Source organism: Melanerpes formicivorus, unplaced genomic scaffold, assembly GCF_026170545.1.
Source record: "Melanerpes formicivorus ecotype bairdi unplaced genomic scaffold, bMelFor1.0.p_v2 SCAF_73, whole genome shotgun sequence".
In the NCBI taxonomy this organism is placed as follows: Eukaryota; Metazoa; Chordata; class Aves; order Piciformes; family Picidae; genus Melanerpes; species Melanerpes formicivorus.
In genome coordinates this window covers 2,867,056-2,887,066 of record NW_027142425.1, presented here as the reverse complement: position 1 = coordinate 2,887,066, position 20,011 = coordinate 2,867,056, and the positions used below count along the sequence as shown (strand labels likewise).

Here is a 20,011-nt window from a genome sequence, read left to right as displayed (position 1 = left end):
ACTTCTCTTGCTGCAGCCCAGGATCTGCTTGGCTCTCTGGCCTGCAAGTGCTCACTGCTGGCTCCTCTTGAGCTTCTCCTCCCCCAGCACCCCCAAGGCCTTTTCTTTAGGGCTGCTCTCAAGCCAGTCCCTGCCCAGCCTGTATCAGTGCTTGGGATTGCCCTGCCCCAGCTGCAGGACCTTGCCCTTGGTCTTGTTGAACCTCCTGAAGTTAGGCATTAGACAAACTAACGCAGTGAGACCCAAAATGCATCCTTCATTCTTAAAACCATACTGCACAAAAAGGTGAAGGACATTTGGCTTGCAGTACAAAAATCAGTGAAGAACTGTTTGAAAAACACTCCTCCAGAATGGATGGGGAAGGACCAAAACTGAAGATTAAGTGTCTAGCTTTACCAGAAGGCATCTCCAGGTTGCTTTCACAGAGCCGAGTTGGTGGAGAAGAGGCCCTGAGGAGCCAAGCTGGTGGAGAAGGAGCCCTGAGGAGCCAGGCTGGTGGGGAAGGGGCCCTGAGGAGCCAGGCTGGTGGGGAAGGGGCCCTGAGGAGCCAGCCTGGTGGAGAAGGGGCCCTGAGGAGGCAGCCTGGTGGAGAAGAGGCCCTGAGGAGCCAAGCTGGTAGAGAAGGGGCCCTGAGGAGGCAGCCTGGCGGAGAAGAGGCCCTGAGGAGCCAAGCTGGTGGAGAAGGGGCCCTGAGAAGGCAGCCTGGTGGAGAAGAGGCCCTGAGGAGCCAGCCTGGTGGGGAAGAGGCCCTGAGGAGCCAAGCTGGTGGGGAAGGGGCCCTGAGGAGCCAGCCTGGTGGGAAAGGGGCCCTGAGGAGGCAGCCTTTTGGGAAAGGGGCCCTGAGGAGCCAAGTTGGTGGGGAAGAGACCTCCAGCATCTCAAGCTGTGCCAGGGATGTTTAGGCTGGATGTTAGGAAGAAATTCTTCCCAGGAGGAGAGATTTGCCACTGGAATATGCTGCCCATGGACGTGATGGAGTCACCATTACTGGAGGTGTTTAAGTGGAGCCTGGATGAGGCACTGGGTGCCATGGTTTAGTTGATTAGATGGTATTGGGTGATAGGTTGGACTCTATCTCAAAGGTCTTTTCCAACCTGGTCCATTCTATTCCATTTAGTCCAACCTTCCACCAAAGTCTTCAGTCTATCTTTTCCTCCTGAATCCATCTGGTTGGAAGAGACCTTCAGGATCATTTAGTCCAACCTTCCACCAATGTTTTCAGCCTATCTTTTCCTCCTGATTTTCCTGCACGTTACTCTACATGGACTGAATAAAAAACACCCAGAGCCAAACAAACCAGTTACAGGCTCCAAGCAAAATGAAAAGTATGACATCCTTTAGAGGTTTCTTACTTTTAGTGTTACTTCTACTCTTAGGAAAGAAAAACTTCCAGCCAATCACACCCCCCCCCCCCCAACTCCTTACCTTGAAATACTCTTTCCTGATTTGTTTACTTCTCCTCCTTTCCTCATTCTGCCATATCACTGGCTGAGTTTCTGGCCAGTGCTGCTCATCCACTGACTCCTTCTGGTTTTCCAAGGGCTGAAATCAGAAATAGCAGACATCTGTGTACATGGAAAGGGTAAATACTCCTCATGGGCATTAGCACAAAATGATTATCAACTACAAGCAGGAATTGTTTATCTCTCAGTCACAGACTGCCAGGTTGGAAGGGACCCCAAAGATCACCTGGTCCAACCTTTCTAGGTGATGGTGGAGTTGTAATGAGCTGGCTCAGCACCCTGGCAAGCTGAGTCTTCAAACTGCCCAGTGCAGGGCACTCCACTGCTGCCCTTGGGAGATGATTCCAGGGTCTGACTTTGCTCATGAGGAAAAAATCTAACCTTTATGACATAACAGTGTTATTAGTCTTAATGGTGATTCTGGTAGACATGAATTATTTCCTTTTACATCCTGAAGGACATTTCCAGAGCAGAGAGAGAATCTGTGAAATCATTTTAAAGAAAACAACAGCCTTTTCTGCCTTGACCAATTCATTCATAGAATGGTTTAGGTTGGAAGAGACCTTAAAGATCATCCAGTTCCAACCCCCAGCCATGGGCAGGGACACTTTTCCCTAGACCTGGTTGCTCAAGGCCTTATCCAACCTGGCCTTGAACAGCTCCAGGAAGGGAGCATCCACAGCCTCCCTGGGCAACCTGTGCCAGTGTCTCCCCACCCTCACTCTAAAGAGTTTCACCACCCTCACTCTTAAGAATTTCTTCCTAAAAACCTAATTTCTGCAGATATGTTAGGAGGGGAGGCTGTGGATGTGGTCTACCTGGACTTCAGCAAGGCCTTTGACACTGTGCCCCACAGCAAACTGCTGGCCAAGCTGTCAGCCCCTGGCTTGGACAGCAGCTCTCTGTGCTGGAGGGCCGAGCCCAGAGAGTGGTGGTGAATGGTGCCACAGCCAGCTGGCAGCCAGGCACCAGTGGCATCCCCCAGGGATCAGTGCTGGGCCCCATTCTCTTTAACATCTTCACTGATGATCTGGATAAGGAGATTGAGACAGTCATCAGCAAATTTGCAGATGACAGCAAGCTGGGAGCAGATGTTGGTCAGTCAGAGGGCAGAAGGGCTCTGCAGAGGGACCTCGACCGACTGGACAGATGGGCAGAGTCCAACAGGATGGCATTCAACAAGTCCAAGTGCCAGGGGCTGCACTTTGGCCACAACAACCCCATGCAGAGCTACAGGCTGGGGTCAGAGTGGCTGAGAGCTGCCAGGCAGAGAGGGACCTGGGGGTGCTGATTGACAGCAGCTGAACATGAGCCAGCAGTGTGCCCAGGGGGCAAAGGCCAATGGCATCCTGGCCTGCATTAGGGATAGTGTGGCCAGCAGGAGCAGGGAAGTCATTGTGCCCTGTGCTCAGCACTGGTTAGGCCACACCTTGAGTCCTGTGTCCAGTTCTGGGCTCCTCAGTTTAAGAAGGACATTGAGACACTGGAAGGTGTCCAGAGAAGGGCAATGAGGCTGGGGAGGGGCCTTGAGCACAGCCCTGTGAGGAGAGGCTGAGGGAGCTGGGGTTGATTAGCCTGGAGAAGAGGAGGCTCAGGGGAGACCTCATTGCTCTCTACAACTACCTGAAAGGTGGTTGTAGCCAGGTGGGGACTGGTCTCTTCTCCCAGGCAAGCAGCACCAGAACAAGAGGACACAGTGTGAAGCTGTGCCAGGGGAGGTTTAGGCTGGAGGTGAGGAGAAAGTTCTGCACTGAGAGTCGTTCGTCACTGGAATGTGCTGCCCAGGGAGGTGGTGGAGTCCCCATCCCTGGAGGTGTTCAAGAGGGGATTGGATGTGGCACTTGGTGCCATGGTCTAGTCATGAGGTCTGTGGTGACAGGTTGGACTCTGTGATCTTTGAGGTCTCTTCCAACCTTAGTGATACTGTGAAGGCACCAAAAGCTCCAACTTCCTTTCAAGGAGTTAGAGAGAGCAATGAGGTCTTCCCTCAGCCTCCTCTTCTCCAGACACAGTAACTCTCTGTGTGTGAACAGCCATATGGAATGTACAGAAGTTTTCTGCTGGAAATGCAGAACAATACCAAACCCACATCACTCACACATGAAGCCATGACATTTACATTTGAGTACTTACCTGCCAGCTGTATGGGGACACAGAGGAATTCACTGCATCTGTTGAGACACTAAAGATTAAGATGAGAGAGGCATTATGAAACTTACTGCTTTTGTGTGCACTTTCAAACCAGATCACCTGACAAATATCAAACACTGCTGAAGCAGCTTCTCTGCAGCAGTACAGAATTTCTTGGGCTGCCTGCAAGGATGTCACAACGTGGAGCGTCAGGAGGATGGAGCCAGGCTCTGCTCAGGCATGTCCAATGACAGAACAAGGGGCAATGGGGCCAAGCTAAGGCAGAGGAAGCTCCACAGGAACAGATAGGAAACCTTTTTCACTGTGAGGGTGCTGGAGGCCTGGAGCAGGCTGCCCAGAGAGGTTGTGGAGTCTCCTGCTCTGGAATCTTTCCAGCCCCACCTGGATGTGTTCCTGGGTGACCTGCCCTGGGTGACCCTGCTCTGGCAAGGGGATTGGACTTGATGATTGATCTCCAGAGGTCCCTTCCAACCCCTAACATTCTGGGAATGTGGCAAAAGAAGTATGACCACTTGAATGAAGTCTCCAATCACATTTCACTCTCCTTTACTCCATGCTGCTTCCACACTCCATCATTTATATTAAACTTTTTCTTAAGCATCTTTTATCTTCAGGGATTACCAAATGCAGCTTCCTTGCTTTGTTTCTCAAAGGAAGCAATAAAACCTCTGGTACAAAGCTGACAAAATATCTACTCAAACTTTGGGGGGGACTCACATTGCTTCATTGACTGATAGCTCTAGATAGTAGAAATTCAGACTAATAGTCAAGGGTGACATGACCATAGAATCACAGAATGTTGGGAGTTGGAAGCAACCTCCAGAGATCACCCAGTCCAAGCCCCCTGCCAGAGCAGGGTCACCCAAGGCAGGTCACACAGGAACACATCCAGGTAGGTTTTGAAGATCTCCCGAGAAGAAAACTCTACAACCTCTCTGGGCAGCCTGCTCCAGGCCTCCAGCACCCTCATAGTAAAGAAGTTTCTCCTCCTGCTGAGATGGGACTTCCTGTGATTGAGTTTGCATCCATTGCCCCTCATCCCATCACTGAAAAGACATTGGCTTCATCCTCCTGACAGCCACCCTTCAGATATCTGTAGGCATTCATAGTATCATAGTACCAGTCAGGGTTGGAAGGGACCACAAGGATCATCTAGTTCCAACCCCCCTGCCATGGGCAGGGACACCCCACACTAGATCAGGCTGGCCACAGCCTCGGCTTAAACACCGTTGTTAAGGTTTCCTCTCACCCTTCTCTCTGATGTCCACCCTAACTCTGCCCTGCTCCACTTGCAAACCATTGCCCCTCACCCTGTCACCACAGGCCCTTCTGAGCAGTCCCTCCACAGCCCTGCTGTAGGTCCCCTGCAGATACTGAAATGCTGCTCTCAGGTCTCCCCAGAGCCTTCTCTTCTCTGGATGGCATCACCCTTCCTAAAGGCTCAGAAGAACAGATTTGTTTTGGTTTCTTTTCTAAACCTGACTCAAACCCAGAGTCTTTGTGTCATCTTGGGCTCACCCTATCGTGACAGAAGGTGGCAGCAGTGGCCCAGAGTAACTACACACCAAAGTACTGAGAGCTGTGATACATGAAAGCATAACCAATACCATTTCTCAGGCTCCATTTGCTGCTTTGGCCTGCTCCTGGCATTTACTGAAACTGAATGGTTGAGAAGCCTGGAAAGAGAAAAACAAAAGCCAGATTTATTCAACAGCTTGCTTAGAACACTTCCACTGCAGAGCATTTTCCTGGAACTGAAAGAGTTTGAACATCAAGGTGACACTCAGAAGTGTGCACACACCTAGGAAATCCAACCCTGATCCCATTGAAATCCACAATGCTCTTCCCAGCTCTTGAAACAGTCCAAGGTCTGAATTTTAAGGGAGTAAAAAACTTGATGCTAACACAAATGAAAAATGAAGCCTCCTCTTCTTTTCCTCCTCTTTCAAGTGATCTCACACCTGGGGCAAGTTAACACTGCCCTCAGCACAAAAAAACCTGCTCACGCTACAATTAGCAGGCAGAAAACAGTCAGCCTAAAGCAGAGCAATGATGCACAGGTTGAGCACAAGAAGTCAAGTCAGTAGGAGCAGGTAAGAAGGTGGCCAAGTAAGAAACACTGCAAGTGCACAGGAAATGAAAGGGAAAAGGTGAGGTGGAGAAACAGGTTGAGGCCTAAATGAAATATGCAGTAATGGATCAATGAAAATCCCAGCTTGCTAACTGGGAAACAGTCAAAAAAAGCCCTGGATTGCCACACAGACTCAGAAAGGGCTTTTTTCCCACCAGCTAACACACACACAGAGGAAGGAGATGAGCTAATATGGGTGCCTGAAGTGTAAAAATAACAACACAAGTGCTAATGGTTCAATGTTTTCAGAGGTCAGGTTGTAGAGGAACTGGAATGACTCATTTCGAAGCCTGGGAGGCAGGAATGTGCCACTGTGACACTGACTTCATGTGCAGAACTGTGATCAAAGTGTATTTCTGCTGGATTGTGTGGGGAGCTGGGAGGTACTAAGAATCAAGAGAAAATGGGTAGGAAAGCAGCTCCTCAATGGAAGCAGAGCAGTGTCTCTCAAGGTGAGGAGAAAGTTCTTCACTGAGAGAGTTATTGGCCATTGGAATGTGCTGCCCAGGGAGGTGGTGGAGTCCCCATCCCTGGAGGTGTTCAGAAAGGGATTGGATGTGGCACTTGGAGCCATGGTTTAGTTGTCAGGAGGTGTTGGGTGATAGAGTCATAGAATAAACAAGGTTGGAAAAGACCTCAAAGATCATCAAGTCCAACCTGTCACCCATGGCTCCAAGTGCCACATCCAATCCCTTTCTGAACACCTCCAGGGATGGGGACTCCACCACCTCCCTGGGCAGCACATTCCAATGGCCAATAACTCTCTCAGTGAAGAACTTTCTCCTCACCTCCAGCCTAAACTTCCCCTGGCACAGCTTGAGACTGTGTCCTCTTGTTCTGGTGCTGGTTGCCTGGGAGAAGAGATCAAATTCCCTCCTGGCTACAACCTCCTTTCAGGGAGTTGTAGAGAGCAATAGGTAGGACTTGATGATCTCTGAGGCCTTTTCCAACCTTATTGATTCTATGATTCAGCACCATCACATAGGGCACTACAACCATTAATTACCTGCTGGATGATTTTTCACCCAGATCTGATTACTGTGGTAACTTGGAGCTCAGTAATCTCATTTGGAGTGTAAATCTCCCACTGTGTGAGCCTCAGTTTAATGTGATTATGAGAAGCTAAAGCTGTAAGCCAACAGCTTGCAGCATTCAGTTTCAGAGAGTCATTGAATGGTTTGGGGTTGGAAGGGACCTTCAAGATCATCCAGTTCCAATTCCCCTGCCATGGGCAGGGACACCTCCCACCAGCCCAGCTTGCTCAAGGCCTCATTCAGCCTGGCCTTAAACAACTCTACAGACAACCCTAGGTTGGCTTGGGTTGGAAGGGACCTTAAAGATCATCCAGTTCCAACCCCACTGCCATGGGTAGGGCCACACTGCACTAGAGCAGGCTGCTCATCCAACCTGGCAGGGGGAATCCACAGCCTCCCTGGGCAACCTGTTCCAGTGTCTCCCCACCCTCACTCTCAAGAACTTCTTCCTCATCTCCAGTCTCAATCTCCCCTCTTCCAGCCTGCAGCATCTGCTCACTGTGATTTGTCTTCAAAAACTCTTTTTCTTTGACTTTTGAGGGTGCACTGCAGAATTTAATTACACTACAGCCTGGAAAAAGTGTTACAGAGAGAAGCATTCAGAGCATGTGTTACCAAACCACAATCCAAACATGCTGTTGGCTAGCAATTTCTTTTCTAGGGAAAATATAAAGCAGCCTCATGTCTTCAATGGAAAGCAATGAGAAATTCACCTTCCAGTACCTGAAGGGGGCTACAAGAAGGCTGCAGACGGACTGCTTCCAAAGGCCTGCACTGACAGGATGAGGGGCAATGGTTTGGAATGGGAGCAGAGCAAATTTAGATTGGATGCTGGCAACAGGTTCTGTACCATGAGGGTGGTGGCACTCTGCAACAGGTTGCCCAGGGAGGTAGTTGAGGCCCCATCTCTTCCTCTAGAAGTTTGAGAATTTGAAAGGTGGAGCCTCTTCTCAGTCACTCAATCTTTCATATTTTAAGCAAACCTAACTGAATGACTGCAGGAGGTTCAAAGTGCAAGGTCCTGAAACTGAGTCAGGCCAGCCCCAGGCACCAATCCAGGCTGGGTGCAGAGTGGGTTGGGAGCAGCCCTGAAGAAAAAAAAACTTGGGGATACTGGTTGCTGAGCAGCTCCCCAGGAGCCAGCAGTGCCCTCCTGCTGCCCAGCAGGCAGCTGTGTGCTGGGCTGCAGCCAGAGCAGTGTGGGCAGCAGGGCAGCAGAGGGGATTCTGCCCCTGGGCTCTGCTCAGACCTCACCTCCAATCCTGCCTCCAGTTCTGGTGTCCCCGGCAGGACACAGAGCTGCTGGAGTGAGGCCAGAGGAGCTGGGGGTGTGCAGCCTGGAGAGAAGACTCCAGGGGGGACCTCAGAGCTGCCTGCCAGGACCTGAAGGGATCCTGCAGGAAGGCTGCAGAGGGACTTCCCATGAAGGTCTAGAGACAGGTCAAGGGGGAATGGTTTGAGGCTGAGGGAGAGCAGGGTTAAATGGAGCTGAGGAAGAAGTTCTTCAGTATAAGGGTGGTGAGACTCTGGAATAGGCTGCCCAGAGAGGTTGTTGATGCCTCCTCCCTGGAGGTGTTTAAGGCCAGGTTGGATGGGGCCTTGAGTAACCTGGGCTGGAGTGAGACCTCCTCTGGCCACAAGGATGATCCAAGGGCTGGAGCAGCTCTGCTGTGAGGCCAGGCTGAGGGAGCTGGGGGTGTGCAGCCTGGGGAGGAGAAGGCTCCAGAGGGGGTCTCTGCCTCTCAGCATGCCTCCCAGTACCTGAAGGGATTCTGCAGGAAGGCTGCAGAGGGACTTTCCTTGAGGGTGCCCACAGACAGGGCAAGGGGGAATGGTTTGAAGCTGAGGAAGAAGTTCTTCAGTGTGAGAGTGGAATACATTGCCCAGGGAGGCTGTGGATGCCTTCTCCCTGGAGATGTTCAAGGCCAGGTTGGATGAGGCCTTGAGCAACCTGGGCTAGCTGAGAGGTGTCCCTGCCCATGGCAGGGGGATTGGAGTAGATGATCTGAGGACCCTTTGCCTTTCACACTGTGAGCAAACCTAAGAGCATGACTAAGGGACATAAACTAAGTGAATGGTGGAAATGCCTTTTTAAGGGTAACCTTTTTTAAGGTTAGCTATCTTTTAGTTTAAACAAACATGTGCTGCCTAGGATCTTTAAAGTGTATGAAGATGCTAAATATTTTACAGTGAGACCAAAAAAAGGCATTTTGAGCTCATTTAGGAGCAGTCTGCTGTCTTCACATATGGCTCTGCCCTGTGGCCATAGAATAGAATACAATTAACAGAGGTTGGAAAAGACCTCAGAGAGCATCAAGTCCAACCTATCACCCAGCACCATCTGATCAACTAAAACATGGCACCAAGGGCCTCATCCAGGCTCTTCCTAAACACCTCCAGGGATGGTGACTCCACCACCTCCCTGGGCAGCACATCCCAATGGCCAATCTCTCTTGCTGGGAAGAATTTCTTCCTAACATCCAGCCTAAACCTCCCCTGGCACAGCTTGAGACTGTGTCCTCTTGTTCTGGTGCTGGCTGCCTGGAAGAAGAGACCAACCCCCACCTGGCTACAACCTCCCTTCAGGGAGTTGGAGAGAGCAAGAAGGTCTCCCCTGAGCCTCCTCTTCTCCAGGCTAAGCAACCCCAGCTCCCTCAGCCTCTCCTCACAGGGCTGTGCTCCAGACCCCTCCCCAGCTTTGTTGCCCTTGTCTGGACAACTTCCAGCATCTCAACATCTTTCCTAAACTGAGGAGCCCAGAACTGGACACAGGACTCCAGGTGTGGCCTAACCAGTGCTGAATAGAGGGGCAGAATGATCTCCCTGCTCCTGTGCTCTTCAGAATTTGCACAGTTCTAAGCAGCCACTGCCAGGTAAGAACTCAGAGTCCATTTTGATGCAAACTGAAACGGGCTCCTTTGGTACTAATGAAGTTTATTTCATCAAAGCTGCCTCCTGCCTTCCCAGGTACCCAGCACCAGAACAAGAGGACACAGTCTCAAGCTGTGCCAGGGGAGGTTTAGGCTGGAGGTGAGGAGAAAGTTCTTCCCAGCAAGAGAGATTTGCCTTTGGAATGTGCTGCCCAGGGAGGTGGTGGAGTCCCCATCCCTGGAGGTGTTCAAGAGGGGACTGGATGTGGCAGTTGGAGCCATGGTTTAGTTGTCAGGATGTGTAGGGTGAGAGGTTGGACTTGATGATCTCTGAGGTCTTTTCCAACCTGGTTGATTCTCTGATTCCAGTCTATGATGCTATGAAAGATATGCAGGAGTATCCAGAGTAAGTTATGGAGCTTCAACTGGCCAAATAACAAAGTCTGGATTCTCTTTGGTTCATCCCTTCCATGTCTGGGCACCACCTACACAGCCCATTCCAGATCTCTTGTCACCTGTGAGGTTTGTGCTGCCTGCAAATGCCTCCTTCACGGCTTTCTAATGCAGAATGAAACTGTCACTGAAAACAATCAGTTTAAACCCCAAATATCTTACATTGAAAACAATCACAACCCTCTTTTGCCTGAGGTTCTCCACTTGGAATGCTATATAGTTAAAACAGAAGCAGCACAGAATGGTAGGGGTTGAAAGGGACCCTCTGGAGATCAGCAAGTCCAACCCTGATGCCAGAGCAGGATCACCCAGGGCAGGTCACACAGGGAAGTGTCCAGGCAGGCTTTGAATGTCTCCAGAGGAGGAGAAAGAAGAGAAAGCAACATACAGAAAATGATGCTTCTAGCTTTGGACTCTTTTGAATTGCTCTTTGAGGAGCTGCCTAATGAACTGTTTTCCTGAAGCAGTATTGCATCTTACAGAACAGTAAAAGCACTGCAATCTATTTTGGATCACAAATGATCCTAGGCTGAATTGGCCAAGCCCTTGATGCTGGCTTTGTTAAATAACTGCCCCAAACTGGGGGTGGGGGTGGTGTTTATCCACACTGTAACTCTGGAGCTCTGCACATACTTTATACCTTGATGCACGTCCTGCTGCCCTTGTCCTCTGGAAGAGTTTCTCACTGAATGAAGTCCTATAGCTTAAGGGCCTTCGTCTGCATTCACATTTCAGGGACACCAAAGCCACATAAGGAAGCAGGAAGCAGGACAGGTTGATGAAAGAGGACAGGAAGGTCATCAGCAAAGCAAGCAGAAAAGAAAGAGACTGCATAATATTCAAAACCAAACACAGAGCCACCAACCAACCAACACTGAATGAACAGCAACACCATTGAGAAGCAATTATGCTGGGAGGCTGGCTTCTCCCAGGAGGCTCTTTGCTCAGGTAGAACATAGGGGCCACAGATAAACACAGAAATCCCTGCACTGAACCCTTCATTGTTCTTCTCCTTGCTGCTTATGGCAGGAAATGATCAACTCACAAACATAGAAATCCCTGCACTGAACCCCTCAGTGTTCTCCTTGCTGTTTATGGCAGGAAAAGATCAACTCACAGGCACAGAAATCATAGTACCAGTCAGGGTTGGAAGGGACCACAAGGATCATCCAGTTCCAACCCCCCTGCCACGGGCAGGGACACCCCACACTAGATCAGGCTGGCCAGAGCTGAACCCCTCAATGTTCTTCTCCTTGCTGTTTATGGCAGGAAATGATCAACTCACAAACACAGAAATCCCTGCACTGAACCCCTCAATGTTCTCCTTGCTACTTATGGCAGGAAATGATCAACTCACAGACACAGAAATCCCTGCACTGAACCCTTCAATGTTCTCCTTGCTGCTTATGGCAGGAAAAGATCACAAGAAGAGGGATTCAGAATCAGGGCTGAAGTTTCTATCTGAGGGGATTTTGCCCTCAGGCACTTAAAAGACACATCAACAACCTTTAAAAGCAGAAATGCTGAGAGGTAAAACTTCACTCAACTGCCTGAACAATTAGAGGACAAACCAGAAGCATTAGCAAGTGGCCTGCAGTAAGACACAGCAACATGTGATCAGCCAAACTGAAGCTGCAGTACTTCAGAGAAGTGCTTTGGTAATTCCACTGATTAAGAGAGGCAGGAAATAAGGAAAGCTAATCAAGGCAGCCCCACCTGCAACACAAACAGCTGGCATGGCAAAATCTGCTCTCAGAGAAACACCTCCTCCCTTTAGGCATCACTTAATGCAAGGACATGGAGCATGCTTTGTCCTTTTTGGTTGGGGGGGCTGTGTAAAAAGGAATGTACTGGCAAGAGGATTTCATTCTGACTTTCTCCCTTCACAGGGGGAAGAAGCAGTTTTTAACTAGACAGCAGGGAGTCCTGGAGAAGCCCTGCTCTAGAAATGAAAGAGAAAGGAAGGCATTCCAAAAGAAAACCTGCTTCCACACACACACTTCTGCTATTACACCCCCCCAACCACTACATTCCCCCCACACAACCCCCAGCCCCTCACCCACAGCCTCTTCCTCACCCCCTCACCTATGATGACCTCCTCCCCCTTCTCTTCCCCCTCAGCCCTCACCCATGACCTCCTCCCCCTCCTCTCTGCCCAACCCTCACCCACGACCTCCTCCCCTCCTCCTCCCCCCAGCCCTCCCCCACAACCTCCTCCCCTCCTCCTTCCCCCAGCCCTCACCCACAACCTCCTCCCCTCCTCCTCCTCCCCCAGCCCTCACCCACAACCTCCTCCCCTCCTCCTCCTCCCAGAAGCCCTCACCCACAACCTCCTCCCCCCAGCCCTCACCCACAACCTCCTCCCCTCCTCCTCCTCCCCCCAGCCCTCACCCACAGCCTCCTCCCCTCCTCCTCCCCCCCAGCCTTCACCCACAACCTCCTCCCCTCCTCCTCCTCCCCCAGCCCTCACCCACAACCTCCTCCCCCCAGCCCTCACCCACAACCTCCTCCCCTCCTCCTCCTCCCCCCAGCCCTCACCCACAACCTCCTCCCTCCAGCCCTCACCCACAACCTCCTCCTCCTGCTCCCCCCCAACCCTCACCCACGACCTCCTCCTCCTCCCCCTCAGCCCTCACCCACGACCTCCTCCTCCCCCCCAGCCCTCACCCACAACCTCCTCCCCTCCTCCTCCCCCCCAGCCCTCACCCACGACCTCCTCCCCTCCTCCTCCTCCTCACCCCAGCCCCTGACCTCCTCCCCACTACCTTCCCCCTCACACTCCCTTCCCCCCAGTTCCTCCCCCCTCCCTCCTACTATAATCTGAACTCTGTTTAACTGCCAGTGAATGCTGAAAGCTCTGCTAGTCAGTGTCAGGAAGCCAGATCCCAAAGCACCAGCAGCAGCGCAGAATCTCAGCACTACACAGCAATGCAGAGGAAACAAACCCACTGTTTAAGTTGGTGTGAGCTGAAATCCATTCCTGCCTGATGATGAACCACAGCCAAAGAACTCTTAGTCAATGAACTACAAACTTCCCCCTTTCAATAAAGAGCTAAGTACTTCCCTGGTTATTTGCCTGCTTTGTGAAAAGGAACCAGGGCAGCACCAGGGCAGCACCAGGGCAGCACCAGGGCAGCACCAGGGCACCCAGCTTCTGCTTGAGCCTGTTCACATCCTCTGTAAGTGCAGCCAAGTCCCTCCTGCTGCTTCTACACAGTTCTCTAGTCCATTCCTTTCATCTGCTGCTCACTCTCCATCACCTTTTCAACAATCTTTGTGTATGGTTTGGGTTGGAAGGGACTTTGAAGGTCATTTAGTTCCAACCCTCTGCCATGGCCAGGGACACCTCCCACTAGCCCAGGTTGCTCAAGGCCTCAGCCAACAACATGCACAATCTCCCTGGGCAACCTGTTCCACTATCTGCCTTGCCACCATACCTCAGAACATCAACCCAGAGACTTTCCTATTCATCTCCTCCTCTCCATAGAGGGAACATCACTGCATCTCTAGACAGCAAATTCATGGTAAGAAACACAAGACAGGCATCTTAAAAGTGTGTCACTAACTGTGTTAACAGCTGGACAAAGCTTCTCCAGGTGTTAAGGAGCTGAGAGCTTTTGTATGAGGCAAGTTAAAGAGAATGAATCCATTCATTCCAGTCCCAGTTACCTGAGCTAGTATTGCAATACCTGTGTTTCTGTTCCTGCTGCAGTAACTGAGCTGCTATCTTTCTCAGGTCAGTCACTTCTTTGAGCTCATCATCATCTTCAGCCAGCAGCTGCTCTTTCTGAAGTCTGAGAAATGACACATTAGTGACCTGCCCGACTCCAGCACACCCCCCCCAGAGACGGCTCGGCTGGAGGACGAGAACCAGCCAGTGCTTCTTAGCAGCTTATTTACCCCCCAAGGAGCAATATATGAGATTTCTTTGCTCCACATGCAAGGAGTAAAACAGACCTACCCTCACCCCCAAAAGATGCAGGTGTACCTTTTTTCCTCTGCCCAGTCCTCACTCTGTTCTATCTTCTGGGACTTCTCAGGATGCTTCCCACGTTCCTTACACAACAGAAAACCCAAACCCCACACTCTTAGACTTGAAGGTCTTTTTAAACAAAGCAAGCCTGCTGAACAGAGACTGGTTTTTTTTCCCCCCTTCCCTTGTGCCAAGCTACCTTGATGTAAGACAGCAATGGTCCAATCTGTGGCTCTCTCTGCTCAGGAAGGGCTCCCTCTTCGGCGTTGGGATCGATGTAATCGTACACCTCCTGGTCTAGTGAGGGGTGATGGAGGAGGGAAAGATGGAATTCAACCAAGTGGTACTCCTGAGACAGGTTAAGTACAGGTGAAAACCTTACAGATTCATAGAGTGGTTTGGCTTGGAAGGGAACTTAAAGATTAACTAGTTCCAACTCTCCTGCCATGGGCCACCTCCCACCAGCCCAGCTTGCTCAAGGCCTCATCCAGCCTGGCCTTCAACACCTCCAGGGAGGAGGCAGCCACAGCCTCCCTGGGCAACCTGTGCCAGAGTCTCACCACCCTCACTCTCAAGAAGGCCTTCAACACCTCCAGGGAGGGGACATCCACATCCAACCTGGCAGGGGGAATCCACAGCCTCCCTGAGCAACCTGTTCCAGTGTCTCCCCACCCTCACTCTAAAAGAATTTCTTCCTCATCTCCAATCTCAATCTCCCCCCTTCCAGCTCAAAGCCATTGTCCCCCTCCATGCCTTTGTAAAAGTCCCTCCCCAGCTCTTCTGGAGCTCCTTCAGATACTGGAAGGCTGCTCTAAGGTCTCCCTGGAGCCTTCTCTTCTCCAGACTTGAACAGCCCCGTATCCCTCTCAGCCTATTTCCCAATGCCAGAGAAAGAACAGCAAAGAAACCACATCTCCTAGAGCCAGCCTTATTTCTTCCTTTCTGGCCTTGTCTACTTGTGACTGTTCCTTTGTTTCTGGACATGATGGAAGTCCAACACCAAGGTGGTCATGGAGTTTTGTGCCATCAGACCACCTGAGTATGTCCACTGCCTAAGCTGGCAGAAGCACAACAGTCATTACCTTTCTGTGGATCGAGTTTACTGCCCAGGACATGATTGTCATTCCTTAAAGTCTGCTCTCTTGTCGATTCTGACACCTGGGAGTGAAGGCTGATGGTATCATCATCAGATGGCTGCAGAGAAAGGCACATTGAGCACACACAAATGACAGCATGAGCTTTGCTAAGAGCCCACAAAACACACTGCAAGGGAGCCTACCACGAGGGAGGGCTCCCAGGACAGAAAATATCAAGTCAGGAGTGGGGGTTTTGTGGGTGGAGCATTTTGGAGGGAAGTGGTGAGGAGGTTTGAGAGAGCCATAGTTCAGGGAGTAAAAGACAAGTGCTTGGTATATGATGTATGACACTGGAGCAGGCTGCCCAGCAGGGTTGTGGAGTCTCCCTCCCTGGATGAGTTCCTGTGTGACCTGCCCTATCACAGAATCACCAAGGTTGGAAGAGACCTCAAAGATCATCAAGTCCAACCTGTCACCACAGACCTCATGACTAAACCATGGCACCAAGTGCCACATCCAATCCCCTCTTGGACACCTCCAGAGACGGCAACTCCACCACCTCCCTGGGCAGCACATCCCAATGACAAATTACTCTTTCTGAGAAGAACTTTCTCCTCACCTCCAGCCTAAACCTCCCCTGGCACAGCTTGAGACTGTGTCCTCTTGTTCTGGTGATGCTTGCCTGGGAGAAGAGACCAACCCCCACCTGGCTACAGCCTCCCTTCAGGGAGCTGTAGACAGCAGTAAGGTCTGCCCTGAGCCTCCTCTTCTCCAGGCTAAGCAACCCCAGCTCCCTCAGCCTCTCCTCACAGGGCTGTGCTCCAGACCCCTCCCCAGCCTCATTGCCCTTCTCTGGACACCTTCAAGTCTCTCAATGTCCTTCTTAAACTGAGGAGCCCAGAACTGGACACAGGACTCAAGGTGTGGCCTAACCAGTGCTGAGCACAGGGCACAAGGACTTCCCTGCTCCTGCTGGCCACACTCTTCCTGATGCAGGCCAGGATGCCATTAGCCCTCTTGGCCCCCTGGGCACACTGCTGGATCATGTTCAGGCAGCTGTCAATCAGCACCCCCAGGTCCCTCTCTGTTTGGCAGCTCTCAGCCACTCTGACCCCAGCCTGTAGCTCTGCATGGGGTTGCTGTGGCCAAAGTGCAGCACCTGGCACTTGGACTTGTTGAATGCCATCCTGTTGGACTCTGCCCATCTGTCCAGTCGGTCAAGGTCCCTCTGCAGAGCCCTTCTGCCCTCTAACTGACCAACATCTGCTCCCAGCTTGGTGTCATCTGCAAACTTGCTGATGACTGACTCAATCCCCTCATCCAGATCATCAATGAAGATGTTAAAGAGGATGGGGCCCAGCACTGATCCCTGGGGCACACCACTGGTGCCAGGCTGCCAGCTGGATGTGGCACCATTCACCACCACTCTCTGGGCTCAGCTCTCCAGCAATCCTAGGTGATCCTGCTCTGAGATGAGGATCACTGCATGTCCCTTCCAACCCCTAACACTCTGTGTGTGATTCTTTGAATACCTGTGGAGTTTTTAAACCATTAGACTGCCAATATGAGACAGGAATTATCTACCTATTACTCTGAGCATTCTGGCTAAGGTTCATTCCAGACCAAATCCCACGCATTTGAAATCTGAATTCTGACCTAAGGAATGGGTTTAGATCTTTGAATGTGTGAAGTCATTTTCTAAATAAAAGACAAACTTGATTTAAAACTTCATTTTGTTGTCAATGAAAGGAATGGGAAATGAAAGCTTATTTGGACTAAACTTGTGTGGTGTATGTTTGTAGTCTATCTGGACTGCAGCAAGGCCTTTGACACCATCCCCCACAGCAAACTCCTGGCCAAGCTGTCAGCCCCTGGCTTGGACAGCAGCACTCTGAGCTGGGTTAGGAACTGGCTGGAGGCTGAGCCCAGAGAGTGGTGGTGAATGGTGTCACAGCCAGCTGGCAGCCAGGCACCAGTGGTGTGCCCCAGGGATCAGTGCTGGGCCCTGTGCTCTTTAACATCTTTATTGATGATCTGGATGAGGGCATTGAGTCCATCATCAGTAAGTTTGCAGATGACACCAAGCTGGGGGCAGGAGTTGATCTGTTAGAGGGTTGGAGAGCTCTGCAGAGGGACCTGGACAGGCTGGGCAGAGTCCAATAGGACAGCACCCAACCAGTCCAAGTGCCTTTTTCTGCACTTTGGTCACAATAACCCCATGCAGTGCTACAGGCTGGGGTCATAGTGGCTGAGAGCAGCCAGGCAGAGAGGGACCTGGGGGTGCTGGTTGATAGCAGCTGAACATGAGCCAGCAGTGTGCCCAGGCAGACAAGAAGGCCAATGGCATCCTGGCCTGCATCAGGAACAGTGTGGCCAGCAGGAGCAGGGAAGTCATTGTGCCCTGTGCTCAGCACTGCTGAGGCCACACCTTGAGTCCTGTGTCCAGTTCTGGGCTCCTCAGTTTAGGAAAGATGTTGAGATGCTGGAAGGTGTCCAGAGAAGGGCAATGAGGCTGGGGAGGGGTCTGGAGCACAGCCCTGTGAGGAGAGGCTGAGGGAGCTGGGGTTGCTTAGCCTGGAGAAGAGGAGGCTCAGGGGAGACCTTCTTGCTCTCTCCAACTCCCTGAAGGGAGGTTGTAGCCAGGTGGGGGTTGGTCTCTTCTCCCAGGCACCCAGCACCAGAACAAGAGGACACAGTCTCAAGCTGTGCCAGGGGAGGTTTAGGCTGGAGGTGAGGAGAAAGTTCTTCTCAGAAAGAGTAATTGGCCATTGGAATGTGCTGCCTGGGGAGGTGGTGGAGTCCCCATCCCTGGAGGTGCTCGTGAGGGGACTGGATGTGGCACTTGGTGCCATGGTTTAGTAGTCATAAGCTGTAGGGTAATAGGTTGGACTTGATGATCTCTGAGGTCTTTTCCAACCTGGTTGATTCTATGATTAGTAATCCTCATTATTGTTTAGGTTTCATTAAGCTTTTGGGAGACCTGCTGGGTTTAAAGCAACAAACAAGCCTTACTACAAGGGATCTCTGCAGACAAATTTAGGTCTCCACAACCTCTCTGGGCAGCCTGCTCCAGTGTTAAACACAACTTAGTTAATGCAGTCAGTTAGTTAACTGAGAATGTTAAATGCAACTCAGTGCAGTACAAAGGACTGAAGGACCTCTTACAAAGCAGGAATGACTCAGTACTCACTTCTGTTGTGGACAGCCTTTTATCGCCGTTATCACTTCCAATGCCAGAGTCTGGTCCGTGATTTTTGTTGGGATAAAAGTCCTCCATGCTAGATGAAGGAAAACAACACAGAAACACCCCCCAGAGTGATGACAGCAAGAGAAAATAAGCACCCTAATACACATGCTGCATATACTCATGGAGTGCAGCTGAGACAGCATCTCTGCTCCGTGCCCCACGTGCAGAGGGCAGATTTTGGTGTCTGCTGCAAGAGCTGTCCCAGGACAGTGATTCAAAGCACAACTGAAGTGGAAAAGATCAACAACTATACTCTGGCTGCACCTGTACCATTTTGGAAGTGCTGTGTTGCCATCAAACATGCTGCCTGCAGAGAAGGCTTCCTCTGAATGACCACAATTCATAGTATCATGGTATAGTACCAGTCAGGGTTGGAAGGCACCACAAGGATCATCTAGTTCATAGAACAATTTGGGCTGGAAAGGACCTTAAAGATCATCCAGTTCCAACCCACCACACAAACTCCCTGCAATCTACTGGCAAGCACCAAGGTTTTCTGCTAGCAGGAAATGCACATTCCCTGACAAACTGTCACATCTGCAAAGAAAAGGAGGCTGAAGGGTGACCTCATTGCTCTCTAGAACTCCCTGAAAGGAGGCTGCAGTGAGGTGGAGGTTGGGCTCTTCTCCCTGGTATCAGGTGACAGGAGGAGAGCAAATGGCCTGAAGTTGTGTCAGGGGAGGGTTAGGTTGGAGATGAGGAAAAATGCCTTTGCTGCAAGAGTGGTCAGGGATTGGCACAGGCTGCCCAGGGAGGTGGTGGAGTCCCCATCCCTGAAGGTTTTCAAGAAACCTGTGGCCATGGCACTCTAGTTTAATGGTGGTGGTGCTGGGCTGATGGTTGGACTTGATGATCCTGGAGGTCTTTTCCAATTGAAACAGTTCTGTGATTGCACTAAGCTAACCCTGCTTCAATATCCATGAAATAGTGCCTCCAAAAGTAAGCTTTTTGGGGAAAAAATGCAGTCTGATGCAATGCATGTCTGAGGGTTTGTGTGTCTTGTCAATACCCATGGCTGGCTCACACAGCCACAGCACAGCTCATGGCATAAAGCCACGTTGGTTACCTGCTGATGGGTCACTGGGCTAATCCTGGCGACAGGACAAGGAGCAACACCTTTGAGCTGGAAAGGGGGAAGACTTAAACTGGAGACTGGTGGCCAAGAGCCCAAGCACAAGAGGGAACACCTGCCCTGGCTGGGAGGAGAACACAAGACAAAGGGAAAAACAAACCAACCATCCCCAGTCTCTCAGCCACAAGAGCCCTCAAGGGCTGCAACACCTCCCAAGCACAGGGATCTGTGGCACTGGGCCTCAAGGGGTATTGGAGAGGGGCCAAAGGAGGAAAACCTGGTCCTGCCATCTCACAGCTCACTATCACAGTGACACAGCCTCAGCAGAACCAAAGGAAAGGTTGCAATTTAAATATTAATTAAAGCATAGAATCCTAGGTTGGCCTGGGTTGGAAGGGACGTTAAAGATCATCCAGTTCCACCCCCCTGCCATGGGTAGGGACGCATCGCACTAGAGAGGGCTGCTCAAGGCCTCATCCAACCTGGCAGGGAGAATTCACAACCTGTTCCAGTGTCTCCCTACCCTCACTCTAAAAGAATT

The 20,011-nt window shown here is 51.1% G+C and overlaps 1 protein-coding gene across 4 annotated transcripts in view; it reads right to left on the bottom strand.

Moving 5' to 3' along the window:
* Positions 1-20,011, bottom strand: part of LRCH2 (leucine rich repeats and calponin homology domain containing 2) — a 65,205-nt gene that overhangs the window by 11,056 nt on the left and 34,138 nt on the right. For 2 of the 4 annotated variants that reach the window (XM_068163650.1, XM_068163651.1), the window contains exons 7-15: positions 18,342-18,429; positions 15,158-15,269; positions 14,275-14,372; positions 14,091-14,158; positions 13,792-13,896; positions 10,743-10,820; positions 5,222-5,290; positions 3,597-3,645; positions 1,426-1,542 (exon numbers count right to left, since the gene is read on the bottom strand). In XM_068163650.1, the coding sequence (XP_068019751.1) occupies positions 1,426-1,542; positions 3,597-3,645; positions 5,222-5,290; positions 10,743-10,820; positions 13,792-13,896; positions 14,091-14,158; positions 14,275-14,372; positions 15,158-15,269; positions 18,342-18,429 (784 nt within the window). The remainder of the gene's footprint in view (positions 1-1,425; positions 1,543-3,596; positions 3,646-5,221; positions 5,291-10,742; positions 10,821-13,791; positions 13,897-14,090; positions 14,159-14,274; positions 14,373-15,157; positions 15,270-18,341; positions 18,430-20,011) is intronic. The other 2 variants (XM_068163652.1, XM_068163653.1) reach the window with 1 other exon arrangement.